The sequence below is a fragment of the Lithobates pipiens genome, unplaced genomic scaffold, assembly GCF_037356315.1.
Source record: "Lithobates pipiens isolate NorthernLeopardFrog02 unplaced genomic scaffold, aLitPip1_a1.2 Scaffold_23, whole genome shotgun sequence".
NCBI classification, from domain to species: Eukaryota; Metazoa; Chordata; class Amphibia; order Anura; family Ranidae; genus Lithobates; species Lithobates pipiens.
This window is the reverse complement of record NW_027507785.1, coordinates 245,326,571-245,353,842: the sequence shown is the minus strand read 5'-3', so window position 1 is coordinate 245,353,842 and position 27,272 is coordinate 245,326,571. Positions and strand designations below refer to the sequence as shown.

At 43.9% G+C, this 27,272-nt stretch overlaps 1 protein-coding gene across 1 annotated transcript; it reads left to right on the top strand.

Moving 5' to 3' along the window:
• The first annotated feature begins 1,183 nt into the window (after positions 1-1,183).
• Positions 1,184-22,440, top strand: PRDX6 (peroxiredoxin 6). The gene is made up of 5 exons (XM_077452988.1): positions 1,184-1,376; positions 12,160-12,316; positions 19,236-19,382; positions 19,467-19,613; positions 21,743-22,440. The coding sequence occupies exons 1-5, from the start codon at positions 1,285-1,287 to the stop codon at positions 21,872-21,874; spliced, it is 675 nt and encodes a 224-aa protein (XP_077309114.1). The 5' UTR covers positions 1,184-1,284; the 3' UTR covers positions 21,875-22,440.
• The last annotated feature ends 4,832 nt before the right edge of the window (positions 22,441-27,272 follow it).

Here is a 27,272-nt window from a genome sequence, read left to right as displayed (position 1 = left end):
TTCGAGCATCTCATCAGCTGCTAGGTCAGCGAAAGAGGTCCAGTGCCAGGACAAGGTCATCCAGGGCAAAGATGCCAAACTGCACCCCCCTTTCCCTTAGGATTAGGCTCAGGGTGCCCCCTACCCCTGCAATATACCATTGCAGTGGTCATCAACCCTGTCCTCAGGGCCCACTAATAGGCCATGTTTGCAAGATAACTGAAATACATCACAGGTGATATAATTTGCTGCTCATTGATTGCAGTATTCTAGTCTGCATCTCCCCAAGGTAATACATAAAACCTGGCCTGTTAGTGGGCCCTGATGACAGGGTTGATGACCACTTCTCTATTGCAAAACTTCATGTTCTTTCAAATAAATCTTTGGAAAAAGGACTAAGTGGGAGCTAACATCCTTTAATCTGCTCTACGACGGGACCCCTAAGACGGACACAGTGAACAGGTGAGGTAACGGTACGCCCAAAAGAAAACCAGAAGCTCCTTCGGGGGTTAGTGCTACATCAGCATTTTTTGTATTGGGTGTGTTCTATAGCAGAAAATAAAAAATATATATATTTTTTCAAAATTGTCGCTCTTTTTTTGTTTATAGTGCAAAAAATGAAAACCGCAGAGGTGATCAAATATCACCAAAAGAAAGCTCTATTTTTGTGGGGGAAAAAGGATGTCAATTTTATTTGGTTACAGCATTGCACGACCGCGCAATTGTCAGCTAAAGTAAGGCAGCGACATATCACAAAAAAAAACTTCCGGGGCTGAAGTGTTTAAATCAATGGGTTTAGTTCCTGCTTTAGGATTTACTGCTGTTCAGGGGCTCTGGGCTTCAGCAACATGGCAACCTCCAACAACAAGAAACAATGCTGGAGGCAATTTACAGCGAATATATTGGTAGTATAAATATTAATATGGAATGTATGTTCCTTGCCAAAGAACATTATTTGTTGCCCATAACAATTATGGGTAACGTTCCGCTTTAATGATTAATCGGTCTCTGATGACATCATTCTTCCGCGGGATTTCTTCTCAATACACCTCCGTGACCCCGGCGGTGCACACTGCTGTCACGTCCGCATTCAGCTGACACCAATCCAAAGAGAGGAGAAGAGCCAATCACACACTCACACCTATCACTGAGACACGCCCTTTCAGGGCTGCCCCCCCCCCGCTCCTGTCAAAGTCGAGCCATAAGCTCCTCCCCTTTTCCCGGTTGGCCCCGCTCGCTGCGGACTATAGTATTATCTGAGTTGTCAGTCTCACGTGTCTGTCATCAGTATCAGCGAGAGCCGCCATGCCCGGGATTCTGCTCGGAGAAAACTTCCCGAACATCGAGGCTGACACCACCATCGGCCGGATCAAACTGTACGACTTCCTGGGCAATAAGTGAGTTGTGTGCTACATGAGAGCTTCCTGCTATAGCAGACAGGGTGGAGAGGGCATTGCAACATAGCAGCAGCAATATTTTCCTACTTCCCCCCCATCCCTCACTGTTCCCTACAATTCTCATCATACACCCTACAATTCTCCCCCATCATTATCCCCCCGCGCTCTTCGCACACCCTACAATCCCCCCCCCCCGCGCTCTTCGCACACCCTACAATCCCCCCCCCCCCCGCGCTCTTCGCACACCCTACAATCCCCCCCGCGCGCTTTTTGCACACCCTACAATCCCCCCCCCCGTGCGCTTTTTGCACACCCTACAATCCCCCCCCCCGTGCGCTTTTTGCACACCCTACAATCCCCCCCTCGTGCGCTTTTTGCACACCCTACAATCCCCCCCCGCGCGCTTTTTGCACACCCTACAATCCCCCCCCCCCCCCCGCGCGCTTTTTGCACACCCTACAATCCCCCCCCCGCGCGCTTTTTGCACACCCTACAATCCCCCCCCCTGAGCTTTTTGCACACCCTACAATCCCCCCCCTGCGCTTTTTGCACACCCTACAATCCCCCCCCTGCGCTTTTTGCACACCCTACAATCCCCCCCCTGCGCTTTTTGCACACCCTACAATCCCCCCCCCTGCGCTTTTTGCACACCCTACAATCCCCCCCCCTGCGCTTTTTGCACACCCTACAATCCCCCCCCCTGCGCTTTTTGCACACCCTACAATCCCCCCCCTGCGCTTTTTGCACACCCTACAATCCCCCCCCTGCGCTTTTTGCACACCCTACAATCCCCCCCCTGCGCTTTTTGCACACCCTACAATCCCCCCCCTGCGCTTTTTGCACACCCTACAATCCCCCCCCTGCGCTTTTCGCACACCCTACAATCCCCCCCTGCGCTTTTCGCACACCCTACAATCCCCCCCTGCGCTTTTCGCACACCCTACAATCCCCCCCTGCGCTTTTCGCACACCCTACAATCCCCCCCTGCGCTTTTCGCACACCCTACAATCCCCCCCTGCGCTTTTCGCACACCCTACAATCCCCCCCTGCGCTTTTCGCACACCCTACAATCCCCCCCTGCGCTTTTCGCACACCCTACAATCCCCCCCTGCGCTTTTCGCACACCCTACAATCCCCCCCTGCGCTTTTCGCACACCCTACAATCCCCCCCTGCGCTTTTCGCACACCCTACAATCCCCCCCCTGCGCTTTTCGCACACCCTACAATCCCCCCCCTGCGCTTTTCGCACACCCTACAATCCCCCCCCCCCTGCGCTTTTCGCACACCCTACAATCCCCCCCCCCCTGCGCTTTTCGCACACCCTACAATCCCCCCCCCTGCGCTTTTCGCACACCCTACAATCCCCCCCCCCCTGCGCTTTTCGCACACCCTACAATCCCCCCCCCCCCCCCTGCGCTTTTCGCACACCCTACAATCCCCCCCCCCCCTGCGCTTTTCGCACACCCTACAATCCCCCCCCCCCCTGCGCTTTTCGCACACCCTACAATCCCCCCCCCCTGCGCTTTTCGCACACCCTACAATCCCCCCCCCTGCGCTTTTCGCACACCCTACAATCCCCCCCCCCTGCGCTTTTCGCACACCCTACAATCCCCCCCCCCCCTGCGCTTTTCGCACACCCTACAATCCCCCCCCCCCTGCGCTTTTCGCACACCCTACAATCCCCCCCCCCTGCGCTTTTCGCACACCCTACAATCCCCCCCCCTGCGCTTTTCGCACACCCTACAATCATCCCCCCCCCCTGCGCTTTTCGCACACCCTACAATCATCCCCCCCCTGCGCTCTTCGCACACCCTACAATCCCCCCCCCTGCGCTCTTCGCACACCCTACAATCCCCCCCCCTGCGCTCTTCGCACACCCTACAATCCCCCCCCCCCTGCGCTTTTCGCACACCCTACAATCCCCCCCCCCCTGCGCTTTTCGCACACCCTACAATCCCCCCCCCCCTGCGCTTTTCGCACACCCTACAATCCCCCCCCCCTGCGCTTTTCGCACACCCTACAATCCCCCCCCCCTGCGCTTTTCGCACACCCTACAATCCCCCCCCCTGCGCTTTTCGCACACCCTACAACCCCCCCCCCCCTGCGCTTTTCGCACACCCTACAACCCCCCCCCCCTGCGCTTTTCGCACACCCTACAACCCCCCCCCCTGCGCTCTTTGCACACCCTACAAATCCCCCCCCCCGCGCGCGCTCTTTGCACACCCTACAAATCCCCCCCCCCCGCGCGCACTCTTTGCACACCCTACAAATCCCCCCCCCCCCGCGCGCGCTCTTTGCACACCCTACAAATCCCCCCCCCCGCGCGCGCTCTTTGCACACCCTACAAATCCCCCCCCCCCCCCCCCGCGCGCTCTTTGCACACCCTACAAATCCCCCCCCCCCGCGCGCGCGCTCTTTGCACACCCTACAAATCCCCCCCCCCGCGCGCGCGCTCTTTGCACACCCTACAAATCCCCCCCCCCCCCGCGCGCGCTCTTTGCACACCCTACAAATCCCCCCCGCGCTCTTTGCACACCCTACAATTCCCCCCCCCCCCCCGCGCGCTCTTTGCACACCCTACAATTCCCCCCCCCACGCTATTTGCACACCCTACAATTCAAAGACAGGTATTTACACCCACTTCCGGGCATAGACTCCCATGGGAGTCTGTCATTTCCTGTCCTGCCGCGCTGTCTGCTGGGACACACACGGGTCCCAGTGACAGCGTGGACAATTCCTATTGCGCTGCGCGACTCGCGCATGCGCAGTAGGGAACCGGGAAGTGAAGCAGATTCGCTTCACTTCCTGATTCCCTCACCTAGAATGGTGACGGCAGCAGCCGAGAGCCGAGCGATCGATCGGCCTCGGCTGCCGGTATCGCTGGAACCCGGGACAGGCGAGTGTCCATTTATTAAAAGTCAGCAGCTGTAGTATTTATAGCTGCTGGCTTTTAATATTATTTTTTTTTTTTTTTAGGTGGAATCCCTCTTTAAAGAGGAGGGCCGGTTTTAAAACAAAAATAAAATAAAATAAAAATGTAAAAGTCAATAGCTGCAAACGCTGTAGCTGCTGACTTCTAATAAGCACACTTACCTGTCCAGGGCGCCTGCAATGTCGGCTGCCCGAGGCTGACCCAGCTCTCGGGTCCCGGCGCCGCCATTTTTGCTAACGGAAACAGGCAGTGGAGCCTTGTGGCTTCACTGCTCGTTTCCTACTGTGCATTGCGCGAGTCGCGCAGCACTTTGTGAATGGGGCACACAGTTCCCAGAACACAGCGCGACCCAGAAGACGCCGCATGGAGGAGAGAAGATAGAAGATCTCCGCGGAGGAGGAAGAGGCAGATTAGAATGATGTGCCTAGCAACAGGCATTTCTGGTAAGTTTAAAAAAAAAAAAAAAATCAACTTTTTTTATTTTTTTCTAATTTTTTGTGTATATTTTTTTTTCAGGGTGGCTCTCCACTCTAAAAAGGGAAACAAATGCAGCCATCACATCTAAGAATTGGTCAGCTGCAATATGTTTGGTTTTGGGTTTAACCATTTCAATACTTGGCACTTTCACCCCCTTCCTGCCCAGGCCAATTTTTCAGCACTGTCATACTTTGAATGACAATTGCACAGTCATGCAACACTGTACCCAAATTACATTTTTATCATTTTATTGAGACGTATAGAGGTTTCTTTTGCCAGTATTTAATCCTGTTTTATTTTTATTTTTTGCTAAACAAATTAAAAATACAGAAATTTTTGGGGTGATAAAGTTTTTCTTTCTGCAAATATTTCATTTTTCTTCAGTTATGGGTGTTGCTGAGGCTGCACTGATAATCCGTGTAAACTGGGTGCTGACAGCCTTGCCAGTCGTTTGTACTCACAAAGGTGAGGAAAGGAATGCTGATAACTCTCAAGTCTGTTTACATCTGATCTGCTGTGGACATAGCTGATCAGTGATTGGCGCTTTACCCCAATCTATGATCAGCTATGTCCAAAGGAAGCCTGGGTGGGGCTGAGTGTCTGGGAGGATGTCTATGGCCTAACCATCTAACCCAGCCTTTCTCAACCTTTTCAACACAGAGCAACCCTTGAAATAGTTCTCTGGTCTCGGGGAACCCCTTCTAAAAATTAGAAGTCTACAACTCATGATACATTAGTGTGATGGTCAGTGGGGAGAATGGTCCTTACACTTGTGGTCATTGGGAAGAATTACCTCCTTACAGAGAGCTAAAAAGATCAATGGTGAGTGGGAACTTATCTGAGAGGCAGAAATTGTCCAATGCTGAAGGAACATCTAGCAACCTCTGGAGGAACCCTGGTTGAGAATCACTGATCTAACCTATCTGATCTTGTTCACTGTTAGACACAATATACCCTATATTGTCAAAAGTATTGGGGTGCCTGCCTTGGACGCACATGAATTTTAATGGCGTCTTAGTCTGTAAAGTTCTGTGTGTGTGTGTGCGCTAGAGGGCATGTTTGTGCAAATTCATCAGTGTGTGTTTTTATTTTTTTATTTTTTTTTTCTTGTTCTGATTTCCTGCCAGCTCTTATCCCAGCCGTGCACATTTTTATATACCTAGCCTTGGAGGAACTGAACTCTGGAGGCTGTGCCCCAACAAAGCTGACAGAGGTCAAAAGAACAGTAGTTCTAGTCTCTATTTTTGCCTGTGGACTCTGCAGCTGATTATTTTACAATTTTGAAACATCTATAAACTAATATCACTTGTATTTTACTAAGGCGGAGTCTGAGTGTGACGTCATGACGCACCGGCAGGTCAGCTGACAAATGGCTGGATTGTCGTACCATTAAACACACAAAAAAATGGTTTGCTTGTTCTGCACTATGAGGCTTCTCCCTATCTGTACTTAAGCATATGCGGAGAAAGGCATTCTGATCTCAAGGGGCTTGGTTATACATTCCATTGAGTAGGCTCAAAGTTTTAGTGGCCCATGAGAGTGCCTATCTTGGACATGAAGACTGCACCTTTTGATCTCTGTAATGCATAATCAAATCTATTTGGCAAGATTCCCTTTTTTTTTTTTTTTTTTTTTTCCATCTGATACTCCTTTTTGTTCTTTGAGTGATTTAAAGTGACAATTAACGTTCATTTTTTTTTTTTTTTTTTTTTTTTGCATTCAGGTCCACTTTTGAAATGATTGTGAATCTTCTTTTTTTTTTTTTTTAATCCCATAACATGTTCTTCTCCTCCCTTTTCTGGGGTCCCCTGCCGGCGCTTCTGGCTCCTCTTTGGTGGGTGCCCCTGCCCCCATAGCCACTTTCTAAGGGGGCACTCGTGCAGGCTTGTTCCTGAGCTGCCCTGCCTGCATCTTTTGGCACAAAATTTGTTTTCACAGCTGCTATCAATCTGCCCTGTGAGGAAGGAGAGAGCCATGGCTCTCGGGCACAGCACTTGATTGAGAATGGACTTGGGAGCGAGGGGAGATTCTGACACAATTATTATTATTTTTTTTTACCTTGGCCATTGAGTGTGTGCGTGTGTGTATTCCTTTTTTTTTTTTTTTTTTTTTTTTATGCCATGTATTTGTTAGTAAGGGGCCAGGCTATATTTTTGGACTCTGAGAAACGAAAGTGTTTCAGAAGGCTCAAGGTGTTTTTTAAATGCATGAAGGTAAAAAAAAACCTGTGTGCAGCAGCCCCCCTAATACTTACCTGTCCAGCGATGTGCACCCCCCCCCCCCCCCAAGCTCTCTGGGGACTCTCCCTTCTCATTGGTTGTGTCTTTCACAGCCTGTGAGCCAATGGGGAAAAAGAGGGTGGGTCTGAGCAGAGGCTCTGTGTTTTGAAGGAACACGCAGAGCAGCGGCCCGGGAGTGAGCCTGCTCGCGTACCCCCACAACAAGCTGCTTGCTATGAAACTTGGCGGGAGGGAAGGGACCTCAGAGGAGGATCGGGGGCTGCTCTATGCCAGACCAGGGATTTTAAGGGGACCCTCACACCAAAAAAATAAAACCCAGATGTGGGGTTTCCCCCAAGGTCCACACCAGACCCTTATGTGAGCATGCAGCCTGGCAGGTCAGAAAAGGGGGGGGGAGGAAGAAAGAAGCATCAATTTTTCTTTTTTTCTTTTTTGTGTTTGCAGTGGCTTTTTATGGAAGTTACGGAAAGGAGGGGGGTACAAGTGTTTTTTCAGGCGTTTGAAAGCTTTGTACTTTTTGTGTGCTTTCTATGTATAGAATTTGCAAATTAATAAGAGGTGGTAGTTTGCACTTTGTCGTGTGTAAAGGTTGCATAATGTTACAGATTTTAGTAGGCATATCAAGCATGGTTTCTCAGACCAGATTAAATAGTCCAGCTTGTGTTGTGCACTGCAGGAATGCAAACTTGCACGGCCCTTTAACCCTGTGGCATTTTTGGCATTGCTCCTAGGTTTGCTGTCTAGGGAGCATGATATTTTACATCTTTGATATTTGTGTGCCTGTTAATGTTTTTGCTGGTTTAGGGGCAAGATGGGTTAATTTTTAAAATGTATAGCTGAGCAAGGTATGCCTGAAATGTGTAAAACCTGTATAATAAAGTGTGTTGAAATCGCATAAACCACCACCACTCCCAAAGCTCTTGCATGTCTACAGTTGAATCTCCACGATTCTCGCCCAAGAGCGTTACAGCATAACCAGATATTCAGAACGCTGGCATCTTGGAACAGAGTAGAACCACCATAAATGCGTTCCCCCAAACAAACCTAGGTGAACACTGCTCATATCAAACCATTTGTACCACTGGAGCACCAAATAAGATCAAAGGATACAAGTGTCCTGCGGATTATTCGGGATCGAAATTGTGGACGCTTTATTTATCCAGACATTCGTGGTCTACCACAATCAAGCCTGCATACATTGTTGAATTGTCAGTGCCATGGAAGATGGTGTTGAAGAAGCTTACGAGAGAAAAATGACCAAGGACTTGGGATTGACAACAGAAGCTACTCAGGATGGCTGGAAGATGAAGATTTCCCCTGTAAAGTGGGATTCAGGGGTTTTGTTGCTGTCTTCAGTTAGCGTTTCTGAAGAAGGTGGGAGTGATGATGGACCACTCCCTATCAGAGCGGCTCTGTAGTTTGTAATTGTTAACTCAGATCCCATGTAGGTTGCACTGCTCCCATTGGTTGCCAGTTAAATGGGGGAGCAAACTGGGGGTATAATGACTGTTGTGCACATTCCATAGACCTGGATCCCCCCTTTACTAGTGCACAATATGCACTAATCAATTTTGGTGTGTGTGTGTGTTGGGGTGGTTTTTATATAGCAAAACTAAAAATGGTTATGAAATGGCACTAAAAGAAAACTCTTATTGGTCTCAAAAATATACACAATTTGTGTACAATGTTTTGGGTGGGATTTTATATTTAAAAAAATAAAATAAAATAGATCAAGGTTTGATCTAGGTTAGGGGGTGTGTGTGCATTTGTGCATTTGGTATTTTTTTTTTTTTTTTTTTTTTTTTAATTAGAATTGGGTCAGTTAGCGTCAGTGTGTTTTTTAGGTAGAATTTAAAAAAAGCAAAATGCGCATTATTGTTTCTGGGCTGTACTACGGGCACATTCAACAACTAACATATAAACATATGTGGTATCGTTGTGATCGCCAGGAGCAGGATAATTTAGTTTGCGTTGTCCTTTGGTGGAAGGTTATAGTAGTAGCAAGAAATGTATACAGCTAAAATTTTAAAAGGGTGTGTGTGTGTTTTTTTTTTTTTTTTTTTTTTTTGTGAAATGTGTCTGAACTTGGTAGAAAATTTGACTACTCCAGGATAGTCCATTCCCTAGCGCCACACGCTTCCTCCCCTCCTGCCGTTCCTCCTTGCACTTCATAGCCTCCTCTTCTGGTAGTATCTGTGCTGACACAGCTCCTCCACAATTCCCTTCACCTCCCTACATGTCTTTTTATATGTAGCCAGGGCTGTCTTTAATATTCACTGGACCCTGGGCAAACATTTTCTTGGGCCCCCTCTTTCATACAATTTCACTCTCCACATGCTTTGAGACATACAATAAATAAATAAATCCAGTTTATTGAATCGGATCAGACAATGCAATGGCGATTGGTTGTCAGAGGTTAGTGTATCATTACCTCTCACTGACTGGCTGCTAGAGGTTACAGCACACATTATGGCTCACTGTTATTTTCTTGAGGTTCCAGCACATGACTTCTGCTTGTTTGGTTGCTAGAGATTACTGTACATCAATACTGCTCACTTATTGATTTCTAGAGGTTACTGAACATCTATACCACTCACTAATTGGTTGTTAGAGGTTACTACACATTACTGCTCACTGATTGTTTGCTAAAGGTTACAGCACATCATTTCCTCACTGCCTGCCTGCGTATTCACATGCACCAAAATTTAGGGTGCTGTTTTATTTTGAAGATGGGTTCCACCTCCAATTTTCTTACTTTTGAAGAACAGGCTGATGTTAGGCTTAATGACCACAGTTGTAGGCAGAGCTTTAAAGCATGCTCCTTTTTTACCTCTCCAGAGGGCAGCATTCAGCAGAAGTGATGGTGGATGGAACCTCCAGAGGGACATGATATACTTATGCAGGGGTTGAAAAATTTGCTTGGAATCTAGGAGCCAGCTAAAAAAGTTAGGAGCCAGGTCCGTGACGGCGATCTGGACCTGTCCCTGGCCTGACATGGAGACGAGTGAGGGGAAGATAGCGCGGCCCCCCCACCTGTCTCCAAGTCATTGCCCATAGCTCTTAGAGGGACATTTTATTTGTTTTATTTTTTTTCAAATGACTATTTTTTTTTTTTTTTAAATTGCATTTTAGTGTAAATATGAGATGTGAGGTCTCTCTGACCCCAGATCTTATATATGAGGACCTGTCATGCTTTTTTCTATTACAAGGGATTTTTACATTCCTTGTAATAGGAATAAAAGTGACACACATTTTTTTTTTTTTTAAAAGAACAGTGAAAGTAAAAATAAAAGTTAAAATAAAGAGAAATTTTTTTTTTTAAATGCGCCCTGTCCCGCCAAGCTTGCGTGCAGAAGCGAACGCATATATGAAAGCAATGTTCAAACCACACATGTGAGGTATCGCTGCGATCGGTAGAGTAAGAGCAATTATTCTAGCCCCAGACCTTCTCTGTAACTCAAAACGTGCAACCTGTAGAATTTTTTAAACGTCGCCTATGGAGATTTTAAAGGGTAAAAGTTTGTCGCCATTCCATGAGCTGGCGCAATTTTGAAGCATGACATGTTGGTTATCAATTTACTCGCGTAACATTATCTTTCACAATATAAAAAAAAATTGGGCTGACTTTACTGTTGTCTTATTTTTTTTTTTATTAAATTATTTTTCCCCCAAAAAAGTGCGCTTGTAAGTCCGCTGTGCAAATATGGTGTGACAGACATTATTGCAACGACCACCATTTTACTCTCTAGGGTGTTAGAATAAAAAAAAAAAGTGTGTGTATGTATATGTGTGTGTTTAGGTGTTCTAAGTAAATGGAAGGAGATATCTCCATTAGCATTGCTGGTTGTAATTCCAACGGCCACCACAAGATTCGCCAGATTCCAGAAGGAATAGGATCACAGAAGACGCAAAAACACCGGGGGGGGGGGGGGGTCCACGGAGACGGGATACCCCCAGCTGTGCTGCGCCAGGTCGCTAATTCTAGTCGCCAATGCGACCTGGCGCCGGGTTTTGTCGAGCCCTGTACTTATGAATGCTGCCTCTATTTACATATCAATGCAGCAGTCCACCACTATTTACATATTATTGCCACCACTATTTACATATCAATTCAGGTTATTTACATGTAAACACAGGGTCTGCAGATGAGTTAGCTGAACATGTCAATAGGGCAGAGCTGGGCAGTAGCAACAGAAGTTTACACTGAGCTATCAGGACACAGCACAGGACTAAAACTTCAAGGGATAAGTGACTTTAGACTGGGATGGTTGGCAAGTATGAGGCAGCTGTTTTGGGGCCCTGCCTTAAAAACTGTCTTGTATGTAGCTGCTGGAGGATGAGCAAAGGAGAATACGATAGAATAAGGATATGGCATATTAGAGGGCTTTCACACTTTTTAGTGACGTTTTACTGCCAGATGTGCTGCACATTTCGGCCGCTAGCGGACGCGTTTACCCCCCCACTAGCGGCTGAGAGGGTTAAAACCGCTCACAATAGCAGCGTTTTGCCGGCGGTATTGCAACGCTGCCCCATTGATTTCATTGGGGGGCAGCGGTGAAGGAGCGGTAAACGCACCGCTCCAAAGAAGCTGCTGGCAGGACGTTTCCTGATGTCCTGCCAGCGCAACGCTCCAGTGTGAAAGCACTCGCGCTTTCACACTGGAGACAGTGGTGCAGCAGTTTAAGGGGGGATTGCAGGCGCTATTTCTAACGCTATATCGCCTGCAAAACCCCCTCTGTGTGAAAGGGGTCTCAGGATGTCTGAACCCTTAGGCTGCAGAGGACTCGATCCACAAATTGTAGATCATATGAGATTTATTAGGGCAGGCTCTGGCAGTGTAGAGTTTGTGGTGATCTGCATTGATCAGACACGATACATGTGTATTTGTTGGTGTTGGAAGGTTGTGACTTTTCCAGTTTAGTGTAGTAGTCTTCTTTCTTGTGGGGGTTTATTTATTTTTTGCACCTGCAAGGCAGCTTATTGAAGTGAATGCAGATGCAGCTGAATTTTGACAGGTGGGCAGGAGTGGGTGCATGGCCCTGAATGCACACGGTCCGTATTCAGTCATGTGGCAAGTGAAACTTTGCTTATAAGTTCTAAATTTTAACTAAACTTTTTTTTTATTTCTTTTTAGTTGGGGTGTCCTCTTTTCACATCCAAGGGATTATACACCAGTCTGCACCACAGAGCTCGGACGGGCAGTAAAGTTGGCGCCAGAATTCAAGAAACGCAATGTCCGCATGATTGCTTTGTCCATAGACGGTGTGGAAGACCATCTGGGATGGAGCAAGGTATATATTTGTGTATTCATATTCCTTTCTGGCTGTTACTGAAATTGAGATGGAACAGTCGTGGGGGGCAACTATGACCTTTTTAAAAAAACAAACAAAAAAAAAAAACTGCTGTTGCAATAAAAATAAAAAATAGATCTACAGTTAAAGAAGTTCCAGTCTGTAAATAAAATAAAAAAACTGCTGACTTTTACTTGCTTTGGGTGCAGGCGCCAGCATCTGTAAGGGAAGTGAAGTCTTGCAGCTTCACAGCCGGTTTTCAACTGTGCATGCACAAGTTGCACTGCACTTTTCTGAATGGTCATACGATGTAAGGGAAAGGTTAAACTCTGTAAATAGTTTTTTTTACAACCAGTGGCCAGAGGTAACTGGATACAAATGCCAGCAAAATTGAATGTTTAGGCTCCTTTTTTTTTTTTTTTTTTTTCTTCTTCTCTCCAAGGCAGATGATCATTCATGAGAAAAGCATGAATCAGGAAAATGCTGCATTATGGCCACTAGATGGAACTGACAATCAGAATAAATAAGTATTTATTACTATTACCATTAGCTCATTCTCCTCCTACTGATCTTTAATGGTTGGGGAAGATGGAGACAAAACAAAGTGTGGCCATCTTGAATAAGGGGAGCTAAATTATAAGGCATTTACTTCCTGGAATATATATGCCCTTCGCTCGGCAGGAGAGTGTGCTTAGCTTAGAAACCCCTCCTGAAGACTCCTCGGATATGACATCATTTGACTAAGCATGGAAACCAGAAAGTAACTGAAGAAATGTGTGTGTGTAAAAAGAGGGTGGAACAGAATATAATTTACTTTCCCATCTATTTACTGATGTTAGCAGCGTAAGGATCAAAAATAGTCAGTTGATTGAGAGATGACATTCCATTTCGGCTCTGTTCACACTTGTGCAATGCAGATCCACTGCGGGTTCCCTCATCGCACCGACTCGCACAGCAGTTCCAGCAGTTTGCATATGGCAGCGTGGAGTGTCCATACAAAGTTAATGATCTCCCCCATTTCAGATTGCATATCGCAGTTTGGACATCAATCGGATCGCATGGGTGTTTATATGACTGAATTTTGGCCCTTTTTTTTTTTTTTTTCTTCATATAGTGTATGGCCAACATAAGAAAATATCAGGAAAGGCCTACTAAAACTGCTGAACTTTATTTGGGGTTAATCAGAGGCACTTTAAATTATGGCAGGTGTGTACTGACTCCTATTTAACATGAGTTTGAACGTGATTGCTTAATTCTGAACACAGCTACGCCGCCCCCCCGCCCCCCCCCCCCCCCCCCCTCTTGTCTTTTCTTCTTCCTCTTCTTCCTCTTCCAGCAGCACAGAAACCGGTTTGATTAGGGTGATCGGTTTTGTAGGAGGATTGAGTCATAAAGGTGTGAATTAGTATGCCCAAATGCCTTTGTGTAACGTAGGCAAGAATTTCAAACTGAGTCCTGTGTGTGTGTGTGTGTGTGTGTGTGTGTGTTTGTTTTTTTTTGTTTTTTTTTCTTCTCTCTCTAGTATAGATGTTCCAAGCATGTTTGAAACCATTTTACTGCTGAATATCTCACTACCTCTGCTGCAAGTTTATTCCAAGCATCAACTACCCTTTCTAGAAAAAAAAAACTTTCAAAACAAAATTTTAGACCTTTCCTCCACTTTGAAGTTGTGTCCTTGATTTTGGTTTCATATTGAAGAAAACTACCCTCCTTAACCTTTATTCACTCCTTTTGATGTATTTTAAGTGGAACTTCATTCTCCCAATCAACCTTATTTTTCTTCAGGATGGGAGGGGGGGTTCTCAGCTAAGCGCACACTCCTGCATGCATGAGCTAAGGGCAAATGGATTCCAGGAAGTAAATGCTTCATGAATCCTCTGCCTTTACTCAAGATGGCCACAGCCAGGCATCCTAGGTGGTTGCTTTTTCAAAGTGATTTCTCAACAAAATGAAGCATAGATACATGGATGGTTGGGAGTTTTCTTTAAATATGTAATAAGTTAATTACTTGATTTAAATGTGTGTGGGTTTTTTTTTTTTTTTTGTGCTCAGATGCAGGGAAGATGGGCTTTAACCACTTGCTGACTATCCGCCGCAGTTATACTGCAGCAGGTTGGCTCGACTGCGCAAATCACTGTATGTGTGGCTTGTACACGGCAATCTGTGGGCGTGCTTCCATTGGTCAGCGGGGGAGCCAATCAGCGGGTCTGGCGGACACTCTTTGCCAGCCACCCATCATTCTCTGCAGTGACAGAATGGGTATCTGCCTGCGTAAACAAGGCAGAACTCCTTTCTGACGGGAGATTGCACAGATCCTGTCTTTCTGATATGCAGGAAAATGGATCTGTCTGTTGTCCCAGTGAGCCCTCCACCCCAATACAGATAGAACACACAGTGAGGGAACAAAGTTAACCCCTTGATCACCCCCGATGATGACCCCCCTTTCCTGCCAGTGTCATTGGTACAATAACGGTGCATATTTTTAGCACTGGTTCCCCAAAAAAGTGTTAATGTCTGTTAGGTGTCCAATCTGTCCGCAATGTCACAGTCCTGCTAGAAATCGCTGATCGCCGCTATTGCTAGTAAAAACAAAATTATAAAAATGCCGTAAATCTATCCCCTATTTATTAGACGAGGTAACTTTTGCGCAAACCAATCAATATATGCTTATTGCGTGCATCGGAAGTTCTGTGCTGGCCGTGTGCCTTGGACACAGCCAATCACGGATTGTGCTAAATGCCCAAATAGAGCGGCCATTTAGCACTCTATTGCAGTGTGCAATGAGAGATGATCTCATATGTAAACATATGAGATCATCTCTCATCACCGGCTCTCCCTCACACAGCGACAGTGTGTGAGGAGGGAGCGCGAACGGCTGCAGCTTGTGAGTTAAAAAAAAAAAAAAAAGTAATCAGTGCCACATATTAGTGCCATCTGTCAGTGTCGCATGTCAGTTTCACATGTCATTGTCCTGGTGCTCCAGGGCCTTCAAAAGTGTAATAGGTAGTCAACAAGTTTGATGTGTAATTTATGCTCCTAGAACACGTGATGGTGCTCCCTGCATGTTGGGCCTCTCTATGTGGCTAGGCTGTGAAAGTCCCACACGTGGTATCTCCATACCCGGGAGTAGCAGAATGTATTTTGGGGCATCATTTGTGGTATACACATGCCATGTGAGAAATAACCTATTACTATTTTGTGTGGTGTCTTCATTTTGCAAAGAATTGTGGAAAAAAAGACATCAAAAACCTCACCAATGCCTCTTACTAAATACCTTGTAATGTCTACTTTCAAAAAAGGGATCATTTGGGGGGTATTTGTACTTTCGTGGCTTGTTCGGGTCGCAAGAAATTAGATGGGCCACCAGTACATCAGGTGTGATCAATTTTATGATTTGCACCACAGCTTGTAGACTCTCTAACTTTCACAAAGACCAAATATTATCCACTAATTTGGTTTATTTGTACCAAAGATATGTAGCAGTATAAATTGTGGCCAAAATTTATGAAGAAAACCTTAATAATTTGCAAAATTTTATCACAGAAACTGAGAAAAATACGTTTTTCAAAACTTTTTTTTTTTTTTTCATTTATAGCACAAAAAATAAACCCAGAGGTGATCAAATACCACCGAAATCTCTATTTGTATGAAAAAAAGGACAAAAAAATAATTTGGGTACAGTGTTGCATGACAGAGTAATTGTCCTTCAAATTGTGAGAGCGCTGAAAATTGGTCTGGTCACGAGGGGGCTTTAAGTGCGCAGTTGTGGTTAAAAGCTCAGTTGACCAGCTGATCTCATTAGCGCACACGCTGCACTATCTAACCTGAGAGGGCTTTCACACTGCACCACCCATAGTATCGGCGGTAAAACGCTGCTATTTTTAGCGGCGTTTTACTGTCGGATTTGCGGCGCATTTCGGCCGCTAATTGGGCGCTTTTACCCCCGCTAGCGGCCGACAAAGGGTTAAAACCGTCCAATAGCGTAGTTTTGCTGGCGGTATTGCAGTGCTGCCCCATTGATTTCAATGGGGAGCAGCGGTGAAGGAGCAGTAAACACACCGCTCCAAAGAAGCTGTTGGCAGGACTTTTCCTGACCACCTGCCAGCGCAACGCTCCAGTGTGAAAACCCTCGCGCTTTCACACTGGAGACAATGGTGCAGCAGTTTGAGGGCGGATTGCAGACACTATTTCTAATGCTACAACGCCTGCAAAATGCCCTCGGTGTGAAAGGGGTCTTAGCTGGTTTTCAATGATCTTTCAGAATAAGACCCCTTTCACACTGGGGCCACAACCACGTTAGTGCTAAAGTGATGCTTCCAAAGCACTGCCCATTCATTTCAATGGGCAGGAAGTCTTGGGAGCGCTAAATACAGCACCCCCAAACAGCTTCTAAGATGCTGCTTGCAGGATTTTTCCTAACGTTGCACAAGCACACCGCCCCAGTGAGGCATAGCCACATATTAATGTTATCTGGAAATAAATATGACTTTAAAATTTTGACCATACATACACTTTAATACTCGTACCCTTCAACCTCCCATGTGTTCTTGTATTTGCCGATGGAGGGGTATAGGAAAGAAGTTGAATGTATCTGGGGGCATTACTGTTCATTCTTCTGCTATAAGAGAAGATGCAGATGACAGGCAATGCTTTGGGTGGATCAGAGCTGCAAATGGGCTCCGTGTCCCAACCTCTTCCTGTACAGTCTACGTCATCCTACATTAACAAATGCTGGCGTGTAGCGTTATATTCAGTTACATACGTAGGCCGGGGGGGGGGGGGGACTTTTCAGATGGCTGGAGTAGCTGCAGTGATGAGACATTGTTGAGAACTCTTTGTTGCTTAATCTGGTCATCTTTAGCACCAGATTTGTGTTTGCAGAAGATGATCTGATGGGGTCTTGCATATTTAAAACTTTTCTTTACCCTTGACAGACTTGCTGTCATTTTAAAAGCAGGAAAAAAAAGCCTGCGGCTTTAATACTAAACACATTAAAATAAACATTCCTAGCTTGGTAGTGATCTACTTTCCTCACTTGTTTTTGCTTTAAAAAAAAAAAAGTGGTCCGGATCTAAAGAGAAGCATTGTAACCACTTCCATAAGTCCATGTTTTAGGAGGAGACCTCTGCCAAGATTAAAGGCTTTGTTCCTTTATTCATAAGCAAGTGACAAATGAGAGAAAGTAAGAGAATGCAGTACTGTATATAAAGAATATGTATTATATACAGTCTAAGGCAGGGGCTCCATAACAAAAGGCTGGTGTAATGTCCTTCAGTCTTTAGGGGGGGGTCTGTGGCCATTTGGCATAGAACATGTCCTAGCATCAGTTGAAGTAAACCATGCACCATCTTTGGTGCCATTGGTAGGAATTCTCATTTGTGTCATTGTGCCCTATTGTTGCTGTCATTAGGAATAATTCTATTGCAAGTGTGGGGGTTTTTTTTATGGAAACTACAAGACCCAGCAGACCAAAATGTACATTTTGATGTAAGATGCAAGTTTCAGCCTATGCTTTGTTAAACATTGGTGGCATACAACCATTGGTGGATGCAATGCCCTAGTATTTAGGGGTGTGGAATATAATCACAGCATCAATGCATCGCAATTCAGACATTCATGATGCTGCGAGTCGGCTGAATCGATGTCTGGTGACATCATCCGTCCCTCCATGCAGTGCTGTACCCTCTCTGGGAGAAACGCAAAGGCAGAGCCTGTATGGTGGATTAAGCCCCCTATCCTTCACTGAAGCAGGAAGTCAGCTGAAGAGCTGACAGCCAGTACAGTGCAGGGGGGAGGAGCTCAAGTAGACCCGACATCAGGAGAGGCTTCACTGGAGGCACCAGAAGGGGAAGACACACACTGAGCAGTATGGAGGAGAGGAAATCAACTGACACTGAGAACAGTTGAGTGCCAGTGTTACTGATCCCATCTCTCCATTACCATCATCCCTCTGCCCCTGGAGAAATATTGAGTTGTTAGGACTGCTTGAATTTTTGGATAAAAAGGTCTTTAACCATGCGCTCCTGCGCAGTAATCGTGATGCATCATCGAATCCTGGACAGGATAATCGTAATAGACTTGTGAGACCAGTGAAGATGTGCACCCCTACTAGTATTGCTATTGCTGACCTATAACTGTCCTTTTTATGATAAATTCTGAATGTATACATTTGCAGATGGAAAGAGGAACACTGTACCCAGTGCCAGGATTTCACCTAGTCATATCCTCTCTGCTGACGCGAGAGAGTATCTTGTATAAAAGACATATTTCCTTCTAGGGAAATTGTCCTTTTAAACCACTCTTATTATTATTATTATTCTATTATATCACCTGACTTGTGCTACACAGCCTTTGCAGAAAAAATCCTGACCTCACCCAGCTCCCTAGTGCCACTCACCCCATTTATTCATATGGCTGTATCTGTCCTCTGGATGGCTTGGGGCTGCCAGTAGTACAGACTAGCTATAGAAAGAAATGCAAACATCTAATGGGAAAGCTCGATGCAGCCAGTACTTCATTCTGCAATAGCTGTGTGGTGCTGAACAGGTCCACATAGTGAAGATCCTGGGATTAGGATGACAGTAAGTATTAGGTAGATGGCTGGCAGGGGGATGATGATCTAAAGCTAATCAATATATTTTGGTAAAGTTGGCACTTTTTAGTAAAGCTGTGTTTTATCTGCCCTTTTGCCACACCCCTGCGAACCTTGCAAGTGCATTTGGTAAAATGTTTTTAGACCATGGCTGCAAACAACTGCTTAAACTATGCCAAAGTTCTTGGTCCCCCTGTTTGGTTTTTGGATTTTGTTTTTTATATCAGTTTAACTTTTTGTTTTTTTGTTTTTTAGTTCCAGTTATTTTTATTATGCCAATTAACGTTCTTGGCTCTGTCTTTGTTTTCTTTTTTTCTTTTTCTCCAGGACATAAATTCTTACAACTGTGATGAGCCAACGGAGACTCTACCCTTTCCAATTATTGCAGATCCTAAAAGGGAACTTGCTGTACTGTTGGGTATGCTGGACCCTGATGAGAAGGACTCTCAGGGTATGCCAGTGACTGCCCGATGTGTGAGTATCTTGAAGCTAATGGGCACTAATGCATTAACTCCAGTGATGTGTAATTACTGAATCATCTGTTCTGTATTTCCTCAGGTCTTTATTATTGGTCCAGATAAGAAAATGAAGCTTTCTATCCTATACCCAGCAACCACTGGTAGAAATTTTGATGAGATCTTGAGGGTTGTAGACTCACTGCAGCTGACGGCAAACCACAATGTTGCAACTCCTGTTGACTGGAAGGTAACAATGACTTGTTCTAATGCTAGCTGCACATGTTGCAACACTACACTTGTAGTATATTGTGTTTGATACTATGGCAGCATGTGAAAAAAAGTTTGCTTTTTTAAAAACTAACTATAGATCTCCCCCCGCTGAGCTGTTGTGTTCTGACTTTTTGTGATCGGATGATGCCACCATTGATTTTGAAATTCGGCCAACCAAGCCTTCAATTTCACCTCGTGTTGCTACAGAGAAGAATTTTCATGGCTGGGAATCTTCCTCCTTTTTTATAGCAATGCTGAAGCACCTACTAGGTGCTTCTTTGGTGACACTTTGCCTTCTTCTTTTAACATTCCTGTTTTAATATGTTATGCAGTCAGCAAAACTGCTTAAAGCTTTTAAAATGCTTTGTTATAGCATGTTGAGTTCTTATACAGTACAGACTGAAAACTGTATAGAAGGCCTAATATTTTTATTAAGCCACTTGTTTTAAGTCACAAGCATACAGCCAAAAACTTTTTTTATATAGATGTGTTGCACATAGAGTGATATATTTCTTTCTATCCAATTTCTTCTTCTTTCTTCGATTTATGGCTTGCAGCTAGCAAAAACCCCAAATTCTGTATCTCAGAAAATGTGAATATTGCACGAGACCAATAAAATTTTTTTTTTTTTTTTTTTTTTTTTTTTAATACAGAAGTGTTGGCTTACAGAAAAGTATGCCCATGTACAGTATAGTATGAACTTCTACTACTTGGTTGGGGCTCTTTTTGCATGAATTACTGCATCAATGCAGCGTGGCATGGAGGCGATAAGCCTGTGGCACTGCTAAGGTGTTATGGAAGCCCAGGTTGCTTTGATAGCGGCCTTCAGCTCGCCTGCATTGTTGGATCTGGTGTCTCATCTTACCCTTGACGATACCTAACAGATTCTCTATGGGGTTTAGGTTAGGCAAGTTTGCTGGCCAATCGAGCACAGTGATACCGTGATCATTAAACCAGGTATTGGCACTTTTGGCAGTGTGGGCAGGTGGCAAGTCCTGCTGAAAAAAATGAAATCGGCATCTCCATAAAGCTGGCCAGCACAAGGAAGCATGAAGTGCTCGAATTTCCTGATAGAGGGTTGCACTGACTTTGGACTTGATAAAACAGAGGACCAACACCAGCAGATGACATGGCTCCCCAAATCATCACTGACTGTGGAAACTTCACACTGGACCTCATGCAACTTGGATTCTGTGCCGCTCCACTCTTCCTCCAGACTCTGGGACCTTGATTTCCAAATGAAATGCAAAATTTTCCACAGTCTGTGGATTTTGGGAACCATGTCATCTCATGATGTTTGTCCTCCTGTGTTCTATCAAGTCCAAAGTCAGAGCAGTCCTCTACCAGGAAATTCTAGAGCATGTAACGCTTCCCTTTGCTTATCCGCTTTATGGAGATGCTGATTTCATTTTTCAGCAGGACTTGGCACCTGACCCCACTGCCAAAAGTACCAATACCTGGTTTAATGATCATGGTGTCACTGTGCTTGATAGGCCAGCAAACCCTCCTGACCTAAACCCCATAGAGAATCTGTTGGGTATTGTCAAGAGGAAGATGAGACACCAGACCCAACATTGCAGACAAGCTGAAGACCGCTCTCAAAGTAACCTGGGCTTCCATAACACCTCAGCAGTGCCACAGGCTGATCTGTTCCATGTCATGCCATATCGATGCAGTAATTCGTGCAAAAGGAGCCCCCCGACCAAGTATTGGTATAGTGCATACTATACCGTAAGACAGACAACATTTCTGTATTAAAAATGCTTTTATTTTTAATTTTTTATTGGTCTTGTGTAGTAATCAAACTTTGAGATACTGAATTTTGGGTTTTCTCTAGCTGAAGCCATAATCATCAAAATTAAAAGAAAAATGCTTGAAATACCAGTCTGTGTGTAACTAGACTATATAAAATATGAGTTTCACTTTTTGGATTCAATTACTGAAATAAACGTTTTAATTATTCAAACAAAAATTTTTTTTTGAGCTGTGTGGTGGGTTTTTTGTGTTGGGGGTTTTTTTTTTCTTTATCTTTTTCAATGTGTTATACATGCCCTTTATACAACCTGTCTTGGTTAACAAAGTCCATGTTCTTTTCCATTCACTCAGCCTGGAGACAGAGTCATGGTTCCACCAAATGTACCAGAGGCAGACGCTGTCAAGATCTTCACCTGTGGCGTTTTCACCAAAGAGTTGCCTTCTGGGAAAAAATACATGCGGTATACTGCTCAACCACATTAATCTTCCACGCTGAACCACTTCTGATGGGTGGTGAAAAGAGATTAAGCTAGGTTTTACCCAAATAATAAAATTATGTTTCTGTATGATTGCCTCACATTTCAGTAATTCAGCCCACAAAAAAATGACTGAATCATTATGTAATTTTTGTATTTGTGGTTTATTAACATTATGCCTATCATAAAAGAAAATAAACTATTTATGTAAGGCTTTGTATAATTCTGATGGGCTGCACCAAATCTCCAGTCTCTATGCACTACTGTTACTACACAAATGTTGAGACTTGACGATATGATTAGCAGGAGTTTTAAAGGGGTCTCAAGCCCCCCCTGAAAGCCTATCCCAGCCATTGAGTGCCTTTTGACCAAATACAATGCCCTTAAAGTAGTGTGGCTTTTTTCTCCCCTTGTGTTAGATATTTTTCCATTGAATTACAAAAATAACATTTTGCAGGAGTCTTTTGTAAACCATCTAGGCATTGTACTCACTACAGAAAGCTTGCCTTTAAAGTATCTTTGCTGCCTGTAAAATGTATTTTTGTCAAATAAATGCTTCACGTGAACTGAAAATTGGTCTTTTGTATAACTTTGATTTCAAAACCATTTATCCATGCTGGTAATAAATGTACCTCCAGACATTGTATGCAGTTTGAGGTCACCCCTGTACTGGTTGATGGCCTATAGAGATTTTATTGACACAACCGGGGGAATGTGACTCCCTTCCCTTGCTCCTATGTGACATTGCTGGTGATTGGGCACCCAGCCCTGGCACATGGCGTAAGGCAGTTCTGTACAACATACACAAGACTTCTGTGTTGCCAGCTGGGGGGGGGGGTCAGTATTAAATCAAACTTGTACTTTACCCCAAGCAGACAAAGCAACGGTTCATTTTAATTGGAATCTGTTTGTTCTTTTTTAAATCAATACTGACCAAATACCAAAATGTGCATATCTGGTGTATCAACACAATATACACTTGATTGTTCTAACCAGTGACTTGTCGAGAATCAAATTAGTGGTGTTGAACCCAGGAGCCTGCATTCACTATATCTGGTCTCCCACAGTACACAGATATAGTAAATCTAAACTGATAAATACCTTTTCTCATCAGCAGTTGGCGCAGTCTTGCAACTTCTATCAGTGTTCAGCAAAGCACTGGTTAAAGCTTGTAGGAGGAGTTTTTTTGACTGTCCTATTAGACTGCAAGACCCCTGACCCTCTGTCTGGACAGTGCTGATTGGCCCTGTACTACTCACATGCACCAACTCACAAAAAAACACCTCTCTAGCAAAACACCAAACTGAGCATGTGCAGCCTGATTCCATAGGCTCGGTTATCAGGAAAATTACAGAGGACAGTGCAAGGAGGGGGAGGATCAGAGAAGTGAGGGTCAAACAGCCTTTTTACACAATGCAGAGGATTAACCCCTTAGATTCCACAGTGAGTAGAACCAGCATGATTTACTGCATATACAGACTGATTTTGCTGTTGTGGGTTTAGTAACGCTTTAATGATGCTTTGGAGTATGCATCTTTCAAAACAAGTCTACATAAGTATTTTTTTTTTTTTTTTTTTTTTTTTTAACCAATAATTCCTTTTGGGGACTTTAAGAAAACTGATTGAAGATTGTTAAATATTTTACTGATATTTTGATACATCTGAAAAAGTTGCTTTCCTACTGTATAGGAGAAGTTACAAGAGGTGATGCAGCGAGGGAAATCTATTTGTAGAGGATGAGGTGGCTTGATTCCCAAAATCCTGCAATAGCATACTGAAATGTTAATTATACCTCTTGTCATGATATCCATAAGACCCAGGGGCGTAACTAGAACCTTCAGGGCCCTGGTGCAAGAAACCATCAAAATAGGAAACTGCTGCACCTCATGTGGGCTCCAAGTAAAGTTTATTGGAATATGAAAACATCCAAAACGACACCAGAGGACACCAGCAGTGGTTAAGATAGATGTGTTTCTCACAACAGAAATGTGCTTGATCTTTACGAAGATATGCCTGATATGTGTTTGTATACCTCCATCCCCTGTACGGGTGCTGGGGGATGTCAATGAAAGTAAAAAAATCTGGTGAGATGCGCTTGTAAAGACACCACCACCAGCTGCAATGAAAGATTGACGCTCCTTCATGCAGATATCAGTAAGCCTAGATATCTCTCAATGATGGATCCTCACCAGTATAGGTTTGAAAATACCAGCTCATCCACCAGCGAAATAACCCAGTAGAGAGAAGAAAACAATTCATAGTGCAGACATCTTACCTTACTGAAAAGTTAAAGTTTTTACACTCATATTTAACCAAGAAAATGGCGAGCCTGTGACAGGAAGTGAAGCTAATTTTCTGAAAAGACACAAATCTCAACGTAAAAACAGAGGTTCTAACCCTCACTTGGTTTCCCTCAAATGCCCATAATTAGAATAATAGGAGTGTCTTGAGCTTGATTTTATTTAGCTCAGTGCTCTAAAGCAGTGGTTCTCAACCCTGTCCTCAAGTACCCCCAACAGGCAAGGTTTGCAGATTTTCCTTTCATCTTGCACAGGTGCTTTAAGTCAGTCAATGGCTTGGTATTTGGCCCAGTTATTTTAGCCAAGATAAATTCCCAAAACATGGCCTGTTTGGGATACTTGAGGACTGAGGTTGAGAACCACTGCTCTAATTTAGCTTTATTTTAGACCAATCACACTTCCTTTTTTTTTTTTTTTTTTTTTTTTTTTTTTTCCATGATGTTCCAGGCAAATTGTTTAGGAGGTAGTGAAGACTGCATTCCTTGGCTTGAGCATGCATCTGCGAAATAAATACAAAAACATAGAAAAAAAGTCATTACATTTTATTGGTCAACAAAACAGGACTTGGAAAAGAGCTAGGCAAGCATAAACACAGATGTATAAATGTAGCAAAAAGTGCAGCGCTATGAGTCGATAAATGTGTATACCACAAAATATTAAAATGCAAAGGTGCAGACAATATCCATGGTGTGAACCATAAGTATAAAAGTCAATAAGGCAGTCAGTAAAGTGCACAATAACAAATACATCAAAAGTGTGTGTATATGTATATAATAAATGTGTGTGTGTGTGTGTATATATAATATATATAGTGTGTGTATGTATGTATATATATATATATATATATGTGTGTATGTATGTATGTATGTATGTATGTGTGTATATATATATATATATATATATATATATATATATATAATCACAAAATATTAAAGTGCAAACGATATTCATGGTGTATACCATAAATGTGAAAATCAATAAAACGGTCAGTTAAGTGCATAACAGCAGTTGATTAAACAAATAACCAACATCAATAGTGCAGAAATGCAAAAGGTCCATATTTGAAATTAGTAGGTGACTTGAATTCGTAAACAATAATCCTGGTGTGCTGTGAAGTGAGTCATTCATAAATATTGGGACATGGAATAGGCTTGACTATGTGAGACCACCACAGATATACAAGAGGCTTACCAGAAAGCCAGTGACCGCCCTTATTCGGGGGGGGAGGGGGTGGGGGGGGTGTCATACAAGGCTTGTTGGATCTAAAATCCTGGTAGAGATGTATTCTGATAACTGGAGTGTGGATAGATGTCCTAATGTACTGGGCCTTCACCACTGGATGGTTTGCACAGTCGTTAAGCGATAGTTCAGTCCCACAGGCAAAGGTGCAAATGAACGGATATTAAAAAGAGAAAAACTCCAATAGTGCAATATTGCTTTAAAAAAAATAAAAAAGGCTTTACTGGAGGGAAATGTAATGCTGCATATAGCGAGATGACCCACAACCGCATCACTCGAGCAATCAAGATAAAAATAAAGGTAAAAAGTTGAAATTCCAAACAGAATAAAAACACATCAGTGTGTGAGAGTGATTGTGCATGCACAGAGAGTGTGTGCGTAGCGTCCCGACGATCTTTTCGTCATATGTAACGTCATCAGGGGTGACCATTTGCACAGGAGTTTAAAAGACTGCTCCTACAAGCAAAGAGTCTCTTAAATGTTTCAATCCTTTAGTCACATCTTGAAGATTTTGCAAAATGATTTGGCACAGACAATTAAATCAAAGTGAAATTATACCTACAAACAACACACATTAACATCAAAATATTTCAGGAAAAATATCCCCCCAAAAAATACAAACAAAAGTAAATCCCCCCCCCCCCCCCAAAAAACAAAACAAACAAAAGTAAAAAAAAAAATACTTGCTCTAAAACACATATGTCTTTACAAAACAGAAAAAATGTGTTACAGACTATATAATGGGTGTCTCTTATATAGTCTGTAACACGTTTTGTACTCTCTTGGCACACACCATCAAGCAATCTGGCCTCCTTTCAGGGTGAGGTAAAGAATGCTGTTTGCAAGCTTTATAAAACCTAGATTTGTGTGTTAATGAGGCAATTAAAAACACATTCACAGTCAATGAAACACAGAATGCAAGTGTCGATGTTACTTCAAAGTGGGTACACCTATTAAGGATGTCCTTAAATTACTAACCCAAAAAACACACATTCTGAGCATGACCAGAACAATCCAAGTGCTGTTCACACACAAAAAAAATAATAAACCCAAGTCCTTGAGCATGCCCAGAACAACCCAAATGCATTTCACACTAAAAACAGAAAATGGAATTAAAATACTTACCATAATTTTCCTTTCCTGACAAGCTCCATGGCAGAACAGCTGGGTGAGGCCTCGCCCACCCCTATGTAATCAGGACTTAACTATACATTTTTCACGCACCTCAGTGCTCTGTAACTCGTACTAATTAACTAGGTGGGGTAATGTGCTGCCATGGAAAGGAAAATTACGGTAAGTATTTGCATTAAATTTTCAGTTTTCCTGATGGCTCCATGTTACAGCTGGGAATTAATGAATGCCACATGGGAGGGTAATGCTTGAGAATTTTTTTTTTTTTTTTTATCTAGCCAGAACACTTCTGCCAAAACGACAGTAGTCAGCTCCACGCAGTAGTGTGCTATGAAGGTATGCCATTCACAACTCTGCCCCAAGCTACATCACCAATCTTGTCTCCAAATATCACCCAAATCATCCCCTCCATTCTTCTCAAGACCTCCTACTCTCAAGCTCCCTCGTCTCCAGGATTTCTCCAGAGCCTCTCCAATCCTCTGGAACTTGCTACCTCCACTGGTCCGGCTATCCCCTACTCTTGCTACCTTCAGGCGATCCCTGAAAACTCATCTATTCAGGGAAGCCTATCACGTCTCAAACTAATCACTCAACCTACCACTTCCATCAGCTCATTCCCAACAGTTATAACCTTTTGTACCACCTGCCCCACCCTATTAGATTGTAAGCTCTTCTGAGCAGGGCCCTCTTAATCCTCTTGTATTTTATTGTAACTGTATTGTCTCCTTTTTATAT

What these genes read in the sequence shown, in the direction of transcription:
- PRDX6 (XM_077452988.1), top strand. Translation starts at nt 1,285, where the DNA reads ATGCCCGGGATTCTGCTCGGAGAAAACTTCCCGAACATCGAGGCTGAC. An exon ending in ACCATCTGGGATGGAGCAAG is followed by an intron (nt 12,317 to 19,235) that starts GTATATATTTGT and finishes CTTTTTCTCCAG; the next exon opens with GACATAAATTCTTACAACTG. An exon ending in CAACTCCTGTTGACTGGAAG is followed by an intron (nt 19,614 to 21,742) that starts GTAACAATGACT and finishes CCATTCACTCAG; the next exon opens with CCTGGAGACAGAGTCATGGT.